Raw genomic sequence first — 16,721 nt, 5'->3', positions numbered from 1 at the left:
GAAGGCAGCAGGAAGGCCGGTCCTCACCTCCACGGAATAGGAGACACTTAGTTCGGAGATTTAATCACAACTTAAAGGTAAGCGCCTGTCGCCGCTTTCAGTAAACAAAGCACACGCTGACTATTCCGCTTTCCGGGTGGCTGTTTTTCCAACCCGCATTCGTTTGCCTTTTCAGAACTTCAAAATTGGCGCTGTCCCGCACCCACCTAACCTGTGATACAGATTCAGTATTCACTCGTGTAAGTACTGGCTTGTTGAGCGCTTCACGCGCCCCTCAGCAGTCACATGCAATTTTTTAACGTTAGGCTTTACTCTTCATCAGAGCCGATGAAAAACTCGCCACGTTGTCCCTTTGAGCACAGAGAATTGGAGAAGGTTTACCACGCGTGAGCCTACACTAGGTAAACCCCGCTTTTTACTAAATCCGCGTTGGGCATCCAGATTGTCCTTAAACCGACTTAGCCTCTGTCACCTTGTTAATTACAGGTGAGCACTGCATAAACGCTGAACTTGAGACGCATAACTCCCGCTGGTCATTGACCAGGTAGGAAGTATTCCTTTACGTTTAAATAACTGCTTTGTGTTATAGACTGTCTGGGAAGATTAGTTCCAATTAGTTTTTTTGTTTTTTCTTGTAAACAGTTGGCTTATTCCCTAAAGACTCATCCAGCCCTGATGAGAGTCCGGTAATTCCAAAAACCGAGACTTGAAACGCGTCGGCCACTATATTAAGTACAGCTTGAACCTCGAATGACAAGAAATCTTTGCATTAATTTGTAATTGTACTCATAACAGTTGCATTTTTTTGTGTTATGAATTGTGTAAACACGCAAGAATGGTTTCATCATGTTTCAACTGTTTTCGTCAGGTAGTTGATTAGATCACTACACGCTATAGTTGCTGTTGTGGATAAAATTTGTGAATTTTGTGTATATTTTCTTTAAATGTTATAATTGATTTGTTATCTGTTTAGTTGCTTTGTGTTTTTCCAGCAGGTCATCATCAAAATGTATTCTCTGTTGAGTTGATTACATGTCCTTCTCTTTACAAAATGTTGAATAATTAAATACTAAAGTAGCCTAAATCAAAGGCTAGGAATAACGGATTAATTTGCGTTCATTTCCATTCAAAATAATTGTTCAAACTAAGTGGTTGCGAAGGCTCATCTTTTTTGTTTAGCAATAATCGGCCCTGCCTTCCTTCCCTAACCTTGCTGGGCCAATCCCCTCCTTTGAATATCGTACCAAAAAAATATGGCATGACTGCCCTATTATCCACATTTTGCCTCTGCACTTCAAAATTTGCAAACATTTGTGACAAGAATTTTCAACTCTATTAAGGACAAGGAGGCGAGGATTATGCTTTCTCATTTCTTTAATGAGCCCAGCAGCCAAAGAAACAATAAACTACATTACCCAGAAACACATGGGCAACAACCATAGAGTCAGGGGTATAAATAGGCATATAGAGAGTCACTCTTCCTCTTTCGTTCGTAACAAAAATTCCAGGAAAACAGACCACATCCAGTCTGGCAAGTTCAACAAGGAAAACAGGAATGCCAAACTAGGGAGTCCAAGGAGTATCCAGAACGGCAGAAAGTGTCGAAGACTGAAGCCAAAATCCTCAGCAGGAGCAGGAAGACAGGGTCCAGGCGAAATGGAGACATCCTCACTTCGGATCAGATCCTAAAAAGGAACACAAAGCCGTAATATCCAAGCCATGCAATAAATGAGCATAAAGCAGAAATGGGGTGGGAAAAAACAAGATACATGTCAAAACATCATCAGAAATACCACAATATGATAAGCATCTGAACAGTATGCATACAATAACGGGTGGGATAATCCTCGCCTCCTTGTCCTTAATAGAATTGAAAATTCTTGTCACGAATGTTTGCAAATTTTGAATTCTATTCCAGGACAGGAGGCTCCGATTATGCTTGTTTAAAGCTGGTCCACCACAGCCGAAGCAACAGTATCAATAGGCTTAAAGTAAAAAGTTTTGAATACAGAATCAGAGGACCAATCTGCAGCCTTCATGATATCAAACAAAGTCACTCCCAAAGAGAAGGCCTTGGAAGCCATAGCTCCACGTGCAGAATGTGCCCCAAAATCAGATACATCAATGCCAGCTTCAGCCATGAGCCACCGGACACACCTGGCTAACGTAGCCGGGGTAACGGGGCAGGTTGGCTTCTGCAACGCAATTAACAATTGACCTTGCATATCAGAACGTAAAGAGAAAGTACTTACTTCATAATCCTTTAGGCATTGAACGACACATAGTTTTGGACGTTGAGGAAAAGAAGGATAGGAAATAATGGCAGTATTTCTTTTGGTTCTTCTGGAAAGATGAAATGAAACCCCTTCAGGAGTAAAACAGCGTCCAGCTAGATCCAAAGCCCGAACATCAGAAACCCGCTTGCAGGAAATTAGACAGAGCAACATGGTAAGTTTAGCTGACAACTGCTTACGGGAAAGTAAGGAATTAGGTGGCCAAGATTCTAGAAAACGTAAGACAATAGAAACATCCCATAAAGAAACATATTTAGGACGAGGAGGAGTTGCTTGGCGAATACCCTTGAGCAACTTAGCAACCAGAGGATGTTCCCCTACCGGTTTACCGTCCAAATGAGGATGACCAGTAGAAATAGCTGAACGGAAGTTGTTCACAGTACGATAAGCTAGGCCAGAAGAAGCAAGCGAGGCCAAAAAATTAAGTATCACAGAAACATCCGCTGAAGAGGGATTAACTTGCCGTTGATGACACCAGTCACTCCAACGCTTCCAGGATCCCCTGTATCGTTTGTTGGTGCTAGGGGACCAGCCGTCACTGATGAATTTGGAAGCGTCCGCAGAAAGGCCTGGGACAGACCAGCGTTCCCCGAAATTCACCACACCAGAAGAAGGAGAGAGCCTGACTGGATCAGGGGATGCGGATTCTGAAGCGGATCCAGCAGAAGATTCCACTTCTGGGGAAGAAGGAACGGCACTGCACAAGTCATTTCCAGGAGAACCGGGAACCACGCTTGAGCCCTCCAAAGAGGAGTGATCAGAATCAATTCCGACCGGTACCTCTTCGTGTAAGCCAGAACCCTGGGAATCATCATGAACGGGGGAAAGGCATAACACAGAGCAGTCGGCCATGGTTGAAGAAAAGCGTCCGTGGCAAGGGCCGCTGGATCCGGTCTCCAACTGAAGAAACACGGAAGTTGGGAGTTGAGACGGGACGCAAAAAGATCCAGATGACAAGGGCCCCAAGACCGGAGAAGAAAGCGGAACACTCGAGGATGCAGCCTCCAATCGCTGAAATCCTGCAGATATCTCGAGTTCCAGTCCGCCACCAGATTGTTGCACCCCGGAAGATATTCAGCAATAACCGTGATCCTGTGGTGCAAACAATAATGCCAGAACTCCTTGGCGATCTCCGCCAACAAACGGGACCTGGTCCCCCCCAGTTTGTTGATGTACCGGGTCTGCTGACACATTGCCCATCCGGAGGAGAATGCAGCAGTTGGACTGAAGAGGGGAGAGGGAGCGAATTGCGAAAGAGCCCGCCAACAGCTCAGACAATTGATGTGGAGTGATAGTTCCTGGGGAGACCAACGACCCCTAGTCGAGACCGGACCGCACCGGGCTCCCCAGCCCCAGCGGCTGGCATCCAATTCTATCACTATTTCTGGCGTGGAACCGAACAGAGCTCGACCATTCCATGCCTCCATATGATCCAGCCACCACTGCATCTCTGTTTTCGCCTCCTCCGAGAGGGGAACCTGATCCGAATAACGAAGGCCATTGCGAAGATGGCGAATCATCAGACGCTGAAGCGCCCTGTAATGCAATGGAGCCGGGAATATCGCCTGCAGAGAAGAAGCTAAGAGACCCACAACTCGTGCCAACGACCTCAATGACACAGTCTGTTTCGAAATAACAGAAGTCAACTCCCGTTTGATATAGCGAATCTTTGGACGTGGCAAAAGAAGTTGACAAGTGAGAGAATTGACCTCGAAACCCAAGAAGTCGATCATCTGAGTCGGACGTAACACAGACTTCTGAGCGTTCACCAAGAAACCCAGGGACTGCAAAAGGTCGATTGTCCAAGAAAGATGAGACATCAACTTGACAGGACAATCCGCCAGAAGGAGGATGTTGTCCAAATAAATGATCAGTCGGACACCCCGACTGCGGAGAGACTCTACGACAGGTCTTAACAGCTTCGTGAAGCACCAAGGTGCTGAGGAGAGGCCGAACGGAAGAACCTGATATTGGTACCAAGAACCCAACCAACGGAACTGAAGAAAGCGGCGATGGAGAGGAAAGATCGGGACTGACAAATAAGCGTCCTTGAGGTCCAGACGGACCATCCAATCCTTGTCTTGCAATAGATCTCTCAAGAGATGGATGCCCTCCATCTTGAAGTGGCGATAAACCACTCCCCCGTTGAAATCCTCCAGGTTGAGAACCAACCTCGATCCCCCTCCCTTCTTCTCCACTAGAAAGATCGTGCTGACGAACCCTCGCGGATGACGGTCGGTTGGAACTGTGGCCCCTTTTTGGAGAAGAGAGTTTAGTTCCTCTATGATGAACTCTTGATCTCTTTGGGAAAAAGACATCGGAGAAGGAAGACGAGTTTGACATTGGGGATGGTAAAACTTGATCTTGTAACCCTGAACTGTCTCCAGCACCCAAGCATCGCTGGAGATCAATTGCCAATTGTGTAGAAAAAACTGAATTCAGCCCCCCAGAACAACACTGCATGCAGGAATTAAGCTCACCTGAAGTTCCGGAATCGTGAAATCCACCGGCCTGACCGCCGGAGCGTCCTTTCTGGTATTGACCACGTCCTTTCCGAGATGGATAGAAATGGGACCTCTTGGTATAATTGGAGTCCTGATGACCCCCTCTGTTGGACTGAAAACCTCGCTGCGAGGACTGCTGCTGCTGACCGCGGCCGAACGAGCGTCCTCTACTGTTAGACGGGGACCCGGAGGGTCGGCCGAGGACAGGGGGAGAGGCCTCCGGTGAGGGCCGTCTCCTGCGATCGTACAGACAAGTAACTTCCCCCCCACAGATGGACACCACACAAGGATGAAGTCAAAACTCTTTATATACGATTCTCGAAGCAAGGTTATCAGCGATACAGTGAGGTCAGGACACGAGGGTCCTCTTAATTCTAGTCTCTGAGGGGGAAAGGGTAGCGGGACAGTCTTGGTACCGGTCTGGTACGGGGTGGCAAGATGGGTAGCTCACAATCCTGGAGCTCGGAGTTCTGGAAGGTCGGGCCGCGGCAGCGCCAGCAGGCTAGGATGATAAGTCTCACTTGAGAAGGGCCGCGGCAGCGCCAGCAGGCAAAAGGCGATGGTTCACACAAGGATGGGCCGCGGCAGCGCCAGCAGGTCCCGACGAAGGTGTAGGTTTCAGAGGGCCGCGGCAGCGCCAGCAGGCAGGAACGATGGTTCACGAGGATGGGCCGCGGCAGCGCCAGCAGGTCCCGACGAAGGTGTAGGTTTCAGAGGGCCGCGGCAGCGCCAGCAGGCAGGAACGATGGTTCACGAGGATGGGCCGCGGCAGCGCCAGCAGGTCCCGACGAAGGTGTAGGTTACAGAGGGCCGCGGCAGCGCCAGCAGGCAGGATCGATGATTCACAAGGCAGGGCTGTGGCAGCGCCAGCAGTCGGTCAAGGATGAGTTCTTCAAGGTGTCTCTCGACTCCAGGATACAACTGCCTTCCTGCTCTGGAGCTGCCCCAGTTATAGGTCTGGCCTCCTTTGATGTCCGGACCCTCGCTCTTGGAGGCCGGGAGGTCCGGGATGAGGGAGTCCAGACACCCAGCAGGGGGGTGGAGCCAGCGCCCGGGGAGGCTGGGGGCGATCGGCACCTGGCGGGGGAGAGCCACCGACACTCCTTTCTCTCATTGACCTGCCAAGTGGTCCGTTCACCTCCTGGGTGGATGGAGGTGCCTCGATGTCGGGGCCTGACCAGGCCCAGGGTTGGGGTCGGGCTGAGGCCACGCGGCCTCGTGGTGCAGTGTCCAAGATGGCGGCTGGGCCGGGCAATGCTGTTGATGGTGGCCCGAGCCGGCCGGTGTCGTGGTGTTCGGGAGCAGGCGTCCCGTTGGGGACAGGTTGCGGGTTGCTTCTGTGGGTTGCCGGGGTGGTTCTTCTGGGAACACCGGGAGAGCCGGTGTCCGGGTCCTATTATGCGGGGAGGGAGCGGCCCCTTCACGAGGCCTGTCCAACTGACCGCGGCCGAACAAGCGTCCTCTACCACGTCCGGCCTTTGCAAAAACCGGACGGAACGCCAGGCGGAGGGTTGCCTGCGCCTTGTCCAATCAGCTGAAGGTACTCACGAATTGCGTCAGTTCCTTCAAGAAAGGTTGCTCAAAAAGCAAACCCTGAGCAGCAGGACCAGAGTCGGAGGAAGAGAGCTCTGCCAACTTCGGGTCAAGTTTCAACAATATGGAGCGGCGCCTCTCACTTGAGAGCGCGCAGTTAGCATTGCCAAGCTGACAAATGGCACGTTGAGCCCATTCAATGAGGTCATCCGGGTCCACCATGGTGGAAGATTCTTTAGCGACAAATCCAAGATTGAGGATCTTAGTCAGGGGCCCCAGCATGTCCAACACCTTATCCTGACAGGATCTCCAAGAGCGGTCTAATCCTTTTTTGGGATCCTTAGTGAATTTCCGCAAGTAGGTCAGCATAGTAGGATCTACCTCAGGGGTATCAGCCAAACCATCTGACAGGTCTGGCCGTGGACATTCAGAGCGGAGGCGCGCCCGGACGTCCTTATCAAAAGACTGCCTAATATGCTGCTGAACATATTCCGCCACAGCTGGGGACGGTAGCCAAGCCGTCGAATTAGGGTGGATTATGTCAGCGGGGTCAAAGGAAAGAACTTGGGGGTGACTAGGGGCATCCACAAAGTGTTCCTTGCACTTTCTCTTCTTTGGAGGAGGGGAAAGATGGTCGGAGGAGGAAGAAGAAAGATGGTCCTCACTTTCGGCCTCCACAGTCCTTTTTCTCGAGGTGGAAGTGGACATGGACTTGGCCAAACTCTGAAAGGCAGACGCGTGAGGATTCCCTGGAGAGGAGGCATAGGACTGCGAAACAGGGACCCAACCCTGCTGCTGCGCATATTTGGTCAAATGGCGCTTAAGAGGAGTAATGGCTCGAACCAAGGCCCTATTCATAGAGTGCTGGACACCCCTATCCAAAGCCTCCACTAATCCTTGTTCAAGGGTATCAGAGGCCTCCTCATCATAATAGTCGTTGTCATCAACATAATAATTGTCTGCCATTGTGAAGCAGAGCAAGTCACAGCCCACTAGATGACAAAAATTGAAATATGCCGAAGGCACAATCAGGGGGAGTGCAAAAACCTCACAGCAAGCCAAGAAGCAAGAAAAGAATGCTTCACAAAACGAGTAAAGAATGGAGGGAAGGCTTGCCAAACAAAAGAATACACTCTAAGCAGAGCCTATGCTTGATTATCCTTGCCTGGAGCTTCAATAGAAACCTGCTTCTGAAGGGGTTAACTGGAGGCAGTGGGCGAGGCAGACACGAAGGAACTGCATTCAAAGTGCTCCGGTTCTGACAGACACGGAGCGCCGGAAATGCCTCTATGCGCATGCGCGAGCGCGAGACACCGGCAACCTCTCAGCTGAAAGGAAGAGCTCGCGCAGGCATCGCAAGCTTTACCAACCCCAGTAATCCCCTCCACAAGGAGCAGCGAAGGCACCGAAGCGCCTGACTGCCAAAAGGGAGGTGAGCACACGCTCCCAAATGCGCCGATAGACCAAATCGGCAAAAATCACGGGCGCACCGTAGCGAGAACAACAAAGCCGCAAGAGGCAATACAATGCGCGATAGATAACGCGGCAACAGCGCAACAAAGCACACAATGACAAAGCCACACAGCACAAAGTCAAGTAATGCAAAATAGTAAACAAAAGCAAGAGAGCACTTAACTGGCTGCGGAGCAGCAAAGAAAGAGGAAGAGTGACTCTCTATATGCCTATTTATACCCCTGACTCTATGGTTGTTGCCCATGTGTTTCTGGGTAATGTAGTTTATTGTTTCTTTGGCTGCTGGGCTCATTAAAGAAATGAGAAAGCATAATCGGAGCCTCCTGTCCTGAAATAGAATTTGTTTATCATGGGACTGCACTGCCTTTCATTAACATGTATGTGTTTTAATTCAGCAGTCTCCTCCTAATCCTTGTACTTTCCCCCCAATAAGTTATTAATTTTCTTCAGACATCCCCTATCTAATATCACATAAACTAAGTCATCCTCTTCATCAGGAATAATTATTATGTGAAGCTCCCTGCTGCTTGACACCGCCCTCTTCATCACTGCCAATGGCTTTCGTTTAATGTATAGCTCATTGCCATGGCCATTGCAGGACAGCTGCCCCCTCCTGTGTACATCGCATTTTGGCACTCTCACCACTTGAAAGGAGGTTGCTCTCTGCACTCTCCTGCACACCTGCTCTCTTAAAGATCCACCACTCCTACATGTTTAACATGCTGCACCGTGCTAAGACACATCCTCAGCCGAACATGCCTGAGGTAGGCTCTCTGCTTTTTGTCAACATTGAGGAGTTACTGTATATGCTTCTTGCTCATCTCTCCACGTCCTCACTACAAATTTATTTTTTCTCTTTCATTTTAAATATTTCGTACATGGAGGTAAACATGCGATCACCCCCACTGTACCCCCTCAGCCAGTGCGCTCTCAGGGCTTGCTCAAGCAGCCCTTCTTTCAGCAAATCATCAAGACCCTCCTCTTGTAAAACTTTCAAGGCAGCGACTACTTTACAGATGCCCACCATGACCAGAACATATCTAAATTTAAACCAATGGCAACAACCAACTACTTTGGTCTAACTATAAGAAAAAAATCCTACCACTACCTGTTCCCAGGTGTGACGATGGTAAACATCCTTTACAACGACTGTGTTACAACTCAGTCTATTACCCCGCATTTCTTCCACAGCAAAAACCTTTACAACACAGGGCTTAACACCACAAACCATTACATTGCATTCACCATTACAATGACCTGATGGAGTCACAATAGTAAATTGCGTTGTAATGGATAATGAGTTGTAATGGAATGCACTGTAAAGCCCTGCATTGTAAAATATTTTGAAGTGTAAAAAATGCATGGTAATGGCACGGATTTTAAACTTGTGCGGAGTAAAGTGACATATTCTGTGACGATGGTCAAAGAGGCCGCGTCAAACCAAACACTCCCATCTAACTACATTTTGCTCCCTCCCTTGTCACCAACCCATTGTGTCACTGGGACCCCATCAGCTGCCTGAAATGCCTGGGGAGAGACCGGGCATGCCCAACTCCCTCCAAACTCCCAATGTCTCAACCCTTGACATACAAGTGAAGCCTTTTGATAAAGGCTGTAATAGGAGAGGATATAGATACACAGAAGGCCTTTTTTATACCACACAATTGTTTGTGTATGGGCTTTTCCACTTTTCTTCCAGCCTTTCATAGCTGGAGTTATTTTTATAGGTGCCATTATAAAGTATAAAGAAGAATATAACAGATCCCAGGAGTGAGTAAAGGTAAATAAAATGGTGTTCAATTTCCCTGTGATGATTTATTTCCCAATAATATGAGCAGAGGCAACAAAGCCATCAGGTTGAATCGCACCAGCAAGAAAAGATCGAGATGAACAAAGAGTATGAATAGTGATTTGGGAGAGAGGGGAGCAGACCAGACTGAGACCAATTTGTGTGTGAAAAAGGCTACTTTATTGAAACCAGTGCACATTACAATAACACACCTGGCAATCGTCTTACAAAACTAAAACTTCACTATACATCCGATAAGGGACCTCTGATGCCACTCCCTGCCTCTACGATCCCCTCAAACATGCCAACACCCTGCCAATAACATATTAACAGCATTACAATGTATTGCAGTTAAAATTATGCACTTCTAAAAAACCAACATCCTATGCCTGCCTTTCTGCAACTGCAACTAATAAAACGTCTACAACTGAACCTTAAACTACCTGCCTACCCTTTTCCTGCCCAAGTTCCCAACTTCCAACGCTAACCATAACCCTCCCATGTGCCTATTCAGCGGAGACCCCAGTCTCCATACTTACCGGCCCCCGCATTCTGCTGTTGCCAAAGGTGGGAAATAATGTCAGCCAACAAAACCTGGTATCATTAGTGGTCGTTGTTGGCCGCAGTTTATTAATAACCAAAGACATATTAATAACACAAACTGGTTTCAAGCAATCTTCCATTTTGCGAACATTACTCATCAATCATAATTATCAATCATAATTGGCATATTACACATTATGACACCCTCTTGTGATAGCGGGTGTCAGTCTCTTTGTGCCCTCCTTAGTTCGAAAATGGGGCTTGTACCCAAACCAGTTTGTTGCCAGTCTATTGGTGCTCCAATGGTTGGTTGATCACGCCCTTTGCGTGTTGCGGAGGGGAGCTTTCCAGTCGGGAGTTAGGTCCCCAGCTCGCTACCAAATTGCGCCCTGCCGTCCAGCCGGGTCTGGGCCGCGAGTGCCGTCTCCTCCTGTTACTCCCCTCCTTTATGCCGCCACGTCACCCTGCCGTGCGGCATTCAAAAGTGAGTGGCCATCCTCTTACACACCGCTCGCCGGTGTGTTTTCTTAGCCAACCAGTGTAGGATTTCCGCCACGCCGCAGGGAGGCCCACGCCTCACTGCGGCTCCCCCCCCTGCACCTGGTTCGTGGCTCCCACCTTTCACCATATCTTTTCCTTTTTTTTTTTTTATATGCAACCTGCGAGTGACATTGCACTCCACAAGTTATCCCAAAACACCTTCATCCCCTTCTCGGATAGGTGTACCCCGTCTTGCCCATAGAGCTCCGGGTGGCCCGGGTGGATGAGGCCGTGCCAAATTGATTCCAGGCCATTGGCGAGCCAAAACTTGTGCATTGCCACATTTAGTTTCCTTCTTGCGTTGTCGACGGCCTTGTTGGAATCGGCCCCTCTCCAATGTTTCCTGCTGATCATTTCGGACCAGACTACCGTCGTGGGTCCCAGCCACGCTGCCGTCTTAGTGAGATCCCTTTGGATGGCTTGCCCGACTGCTTTTCGCCCTAGCCGGGTCAGGTCGTTGCCCCCAAGGTGGATGATCAGGACGTCGGGCAACCAGGCCGAATCTGCCATGAGGTCGTCCAGCGTCGGCAGTAGCTGCTCCCATCTCATACCTGGCTGCCCTATCCACCGGATGTACGTCACTTTGGGCCTGTTTATGCTGCGGCCCCCCTGCCGCCACCAAGACTCCATCCGGGACACGAATGAGTGCCCCACCACCCAGACCAGCTGCGGGCGTCCCCCTGTCGAGAGAAAGCATTCTGTTAGGTGGCTTATCTGCGCACCGTGTGCATTTAGGAGAGGGAGGGGGGTGCTGTCACCCTGCCGTGCCGCATCCCAAGGCGAATCCCTCTTGTTCCCTCCCCCCCCCCCGTGGCTTTCTCTCTCTTTTTTTTTTTTTTTTTTATATGAGGTGAGGGCGTATGTACGACTTGTACGCCCTGGAGCGCCATCTGCCCACTGCCTGGATCCTGTCCTCTGGCATGCCATGCTGCGCTGCCGAGGTCGCTGCGCCGATCCTGAAGGAGTGAGAGGCAAACGATGCCGCGCAATACCCGGCTTTACCCAAGCCTTGGCGCATTATGGCTGTAAACTGGAACTTACTCAGGTTCCTCCCGTCCTTATGTATGAAGAGAGGGCCCTCACCAGCTGGTCGAGCCCCCATGTACTTAAATAACCAGCATAACGCACAGAGCCCCGACTCTGGGATGCAATGGAGACGTATCGTCGTCCCCTTCCTTGCCCTGTCCGTTTTGGACTGTCTCAACGTTAATTTGACTGCCCTCTCTATTGGTTTAATGTCTCTTGCCTGCAGGCATTGCTGCGCTGGGCCCAATTTGCTGGGGGCTACCAGCTTGCTGATACGGAATGCTCCGAAGAAAGCCGTCGTGAAAGCCGCCCTAAACAGCAGCAGCTCATATTTATCCGATATTAAGCCCGTGAGGGCTCCAAGGAGCTGGCCCAGTTTGGCAAAATCGATGGGACGCCTGTCGTCCTTCTTTCTACCTTCAACCCTCCTCCAGCCTTTTAAGGCCGTCTTTAGATAGGCCGAGGTAGTGGGGTCCTCGCCTGTGTAAAGCCTGGCAAAATGGGCGATGGCGGACAAATGCGCCTGGGCCCACAATCTCGTTTTTCTCGACTCGAATGCCCATTGCACGAATTTCTCGACTGCTGTGCGAGTTTTTGCCCTGTCTTCCAGCGATCTTAGTCCCCCCACTCTCATTACCGTGCCCGCGTATGTCTTGTACCTTCTGTTGGCCTCTGCGGTAAGTGATTGCCCTATTAGCCATGATAAGTCTACTCCCCCAGGTCCCAAAGGGACGATGGAAAGGGGGTCATCTCCTTGTCCGCCCCGGGCACCTGTTCTCTGAAACGTTTCATTTGGGCCCGTGAGAGCGCGTCTGCTGCTGAGTTCTCTGCTCCTGGCACGTGGCGTGCTTTCAGCTCCAGGTTCCCTTCCAGCTGCAATTTAATTAACCGTCGCATTAGCCTCAGCATGTCCGGGCATCTCGCTGCGCCTCTGTTAATGGCCTGTACTACTCCCATGTTATCTGACCAAAGCGTGAGTTTCAGGTTTTTTATTTTCTCGCTCCAAATGGTCAGAGCCACAATGATCGGGAACAGCTCGAGAAACGTGATGTTCCTGGTGAGCCCCTGCGCATGCCATTCCTCCGGCCACTGGCTGGCGCACCAACTGTTTCCCAGGACCGCGCCGAAGCCAAGGCTTCCGGCCGCGTCTGTGTAAAGAGCTATCTGTTCGGCCGTTACCCAACCTGCCCTCCAAATCAGCACCCCGTTGAAATCCTGTAGGAACTCGTCCCACACCTGCAGGTCCTGTTTCACGCCTGCGCTCAGCCTGATGTGGTGGTGCTTGTGGGTGACGCCGGCCGTTAGCCCTGTTAGGCGTCTTGAGAATACCCTGGCGGGCGGGATAACCCGAGCCGCGAAGTTAAGTCTCCCTATAACTCGTTGGATTTCCCTCAGGGTGGCCTTGCTCCGACCCCGTAGCTTCGATACTTCCTCGCGAAATTCTTTCACCTTGTCGGGAGGCAGCCTGGCCGTTCCCGCTATAGAGTCCAATTCTATGCCCAGGAACGTGAGACTTGTGGTCGGGCCTGTAGTTTTCTCTTTTGCGAGGGGGACCCCTAGGGACCTAGATAGCTCCTCGAAGGCTGCCAATGAGCTTGCGCACACTGAGGACCCTGCCGGGCCTGTGAACAGGAAGTCGTCTAGGTAGTGCAGCTTTCCACCTTCCTGGTGCCCATCATGCAGCGCCCATTCTAAGAAAGTGGCGAACTGCTCAAAGTATGCGCATGAAATTGCGCATCCCATGGGCATGGCTTTGTCAATAAACACGTCCTCGTCCCATTGAAAACCCAATAAATGGAAGCTGGAGGGGTGGACCGGCAATAGTCGGAACGCAGATTCAATATCGGCCTTCGCCATGAGGGCCCCTCTGCCTGTCGCCTTAACCAGCTCGATAGCGTCGTCGACTGACGCATAACTCACTGAGCAAGCTTCGGGGTCGATACCGTTGTTCACGGAGGAACCTTCCGGAAACGATAGGTGGTGTATCAGCCTGAATTGACCTTGTTCCTTCTTGGGGACCACGCCTAGCGGGGAGATGACTATGCCCTCATGCAATTCCTTTGGGAGGGGGCCCTCAACTCTACCCAGTTTCAACTCTTTCTCTATCTTGGCGCTAACCACTTCGGGGTGTTGGCTTGCCGACTTCAGGTTACTCGCTCCCGCCGAGGGGAGCGGGCCCTGGAATGGAATAACAAAGCCTTGCTCGAAGCCCTCTACCAGTGATCTGGCCTCCGCTTTGTTCGGGTATTTGTTTGTTAATCTGCGCAGCTGTTGCGTAACAATGGGGGGATCTGGCCAGCCGGCGCCTACAAATGTCCACCAGTCCCCCCTTTTCCCTGCGTTGGGGCTAACGCTTCTTGCTCTTTTCTCTCTTCTCTCTTTTCGCTTCGTGCTTGGAACCTTTGCACGCAACGGTGGCGTGCTTGCCCCCGCAGCTAGCGCATGCGTGTTGAAACTTACAAGACGAGCCCCATGAGCAGTCCCCCGCCTCGTATCTCCAACAGATCGCCTTGGTTGCGGTTGGGGAGTACGATCTCCCGTTCGACCGCCTTTGATAAGAACCGCTCTTCCCCTTTTGGTAGGAGCTCCGAAAGGGCTGGTTGCTTTTTCCCGCCCAGGCCCTAACATCTTTGGCTGTGAGCATCTTGTGGATGAAACCCGAGACATCCTCCTCATTCCACTCCATTTCGGGGTGCCTCTGCATTTTTAATCTAAACCCTTTATCGTATTCTAACCAGGCATCCCCCGGGAACTGCCTCTGTGCTAGGTGGATATTGGCCTCGTATAGCCACAAGTCAGCCGCGCAATGGGGGAACCTTTCCACTATAATGCACGCCATGATTCTAAAGGCATCTAACCAATTGTCGAAACTGCGCTCCTTTCTGGCCCCACGCCTTTCTCTCCTGTCCTCTTCCTTCCTGTCGCACGTGGTTAGATCAAGTCCCTCTAGCTGTATTTCGAGCAGCGAAAATATGTCAATGAATTCTTTGCGCCATATCCTCTCTTTCACCGCTAGGGGGATGAGACATGCCAAGCCGGTGGCTTTCGTAGTCAGGGACGCCGGACCAGGGGATGGCCTGATGTAATGATCGTTGACTACCCCACTCGGAGGCGGGCTTCCCGAAACGGGGCCGTAACCCCAACCGGGTAGTGGGGAGATTTGTTCCCCCTGGGTGGACAAGCTTACCTGTTCTTGCACTCTTGTCTGACGGGCCCACCCCGGGTCGACCATATGCCACGTGAGACCTGCCGCTTCCTCCGCGCGCTGCTCCCTAGGCCCTGGTACCCCCTGCCCTGTGCCATTAAGTAGCCCCGGCGCCAGCGATTTTAGACATTCCCTTACGATGTTGCTAATATGCTCACCCTTTTTCTTTTGGTCGGTGGTCTCGCTCTGGTCGCCGCCCTCTGGTCTCGGCGGGAGGGGTTTCAGCCGCACTTTCCTCGGAGGGTTCCTCTTCGATGTTCTCTTCATCGGCGTATTTTTCAACTTCTTGGGTGCGGAAGGCCCTGGCTTTTCGTCCGCCTGTTCTACCGGTCTGTTCTCTTTCCCTTTGCCCAGGTGGGGGTGAAGCCAGTCGTCGCCGTGGATGGCCGATAACTCTCGGATCTTCAACAGCACCTCTGCCATCTCGTCCGGTTGGCCTTCCGACATGTCGTGAGTCCCTGCGCACTGGTGTCTGGCTTCTTGGTTTCCCGCGTCTGCGTCAGGCCGTCAGCTGGAGGCACAGCTAGCTGCGTGTGCTTATCCCGGGCTCTGAGCTTGCTGCGGTTTTTACCTGCTGCTGCTTCGGGGGAGCTGGCACGGCGCGCCGCGCTCCGTAAGGCGTCCTCGTGATGACGACCTTGATCTTCAACTGGAGCCTTGCCGTCTTCCTCTTCGTCCTTCGCCGCGTCGCCTCTCTTCCTCTTCAGTCGTTGTTGCTGTCGCGCCGTTCTCCCAGCTCCTCGAATGCGATGTGCTTCTGCTGGGAGGGCGGCGTCGCTTAAATCCTCCTGAGCCCTCCATGCAGGTCTCAGGTGAGACCCCCTGATTGGGGGGTTCAAACAAAGCCAGGTTGACCATTGGGCGCCCTTTGGGGGCGCTCAGGTCAACAGGTCACTTCCGGTCGGGTGGCTGGTGCGCACCCCGCTTCCGCTGGTTCCTGTGCGCATCGAAGCGCCCAGAACCAGTTTACCCCCGCTGGTGGCACCACGGGGGTTATGGTGCCGGCCTTCGAGTCTCCCCCACCCTTCGGGCGGGTGCGGCGGCCTCTGCAAAAAACTTCTGCCAACCCTGGCCAACTTTTCAAACCCCGCCACGCGCCTGTTCCAAGCGGCAATTCACTTAACACACCTGTCCCAATCAAAGTTAGACGCACAAAAAACATTGCACCCAGAGACACCCCCATGCAATCCAATTGACCTTTGGGACGGGAGGGGGGAGAAAAGTTTTTTCTACACTACAAAATGCTCCCAGCCCCCAGGCCAACATACCTAAAATGGTGGCTGGAGGAGACACCGGCTATCCCTTTAATCTGGCTGTTATTGGGCTACAATCTATGCAGCCCAAAATTATAGAAAATGGCCAGCCACCTGACCAGCCACGCCACTCCCAATCTGCTCGGGGGGGGGGGGGGGGGGGGGGGGGCAGACCTCCCTACCCTTGGCTGCTCCCCAAACCTCCATTCAAAATACGTATTACTACACCTGAACTGCGATTCTGCAGACTTGCAGTTTGGGTGTTTGTACATAAGGAATAGCATTTTTACCGTCTCAAATAATGCGATTTCGTGTTTTGCGGCTCGCAGTGGGGCAAACATGAGGCCATTACCACATTGTCCCATTTTCCAAACTGTAGCATTAATAATGAAATAGTAGTACCAAATGTAAGAAACAAACAAAAACCTCCTGTATTGGTAATTTCATATGTAGTATCACCTCAGTCTTTTACTGGAGCACTCAGAATAAACTGCAAACTTAGAGCAACATTTGTGTGCGATTTGGACAGTTTATCAACATGTTCCCCGAAATATATTAATT

General features: G+C 51.3%; 2 protein-coding genes across 2 annotated transcripts in view; one reads left to right on the top strand and one right to left on the bottom strand.

Annotated features, from left to right (window-relative positions):
- LOC147684910 (uromodulin-like) overlaps positions 1–16,721 on the top strand; it is a 566,426-nt gene that overhangs the window by 289,802 nt on the left and 259,903 nt on the right. The gene's annotated exons all lie outside the window — the stretch shown is intronic.
- Positions 7,314–16,525, bottom strand: LOC147684911 (uncharacterized). Its single transcript, XM_086942272.1, has 3 exons — positions 16,513–16,525; positions 12,670–13,726; positions 7,314–7,323 (listed from the first exon to the last, which is right to left on the bottom strand). The coding sequence occupies exons 1-3, from the start codon at positions 16,523–16,525 to the stop codon at positions 7,314–7,316; spliced, it is 1,080 nt and encodes a 359-aa protein (XP_086798398.1).

Source organism: Lissotriton vulgaris, chromosome 10 (genome assembly GCF_964263255.1).
Source record: "Lissotriton vulgaris chromosome 10, aLisVul1.2, whole genome shotgun sequence".
NCBI classification, from domain to species: domain Eukaryota; kingdom Metazoa; phylum Chordata; class Amphibia; order Caudata; family Salamandridae; genus Lissotriton; species Lissotriton vulgaris.
Note: the sequence above shows the minus strand (reverse complement) of the source record. Positions and strands in the feature narration are given on the sequence as shown.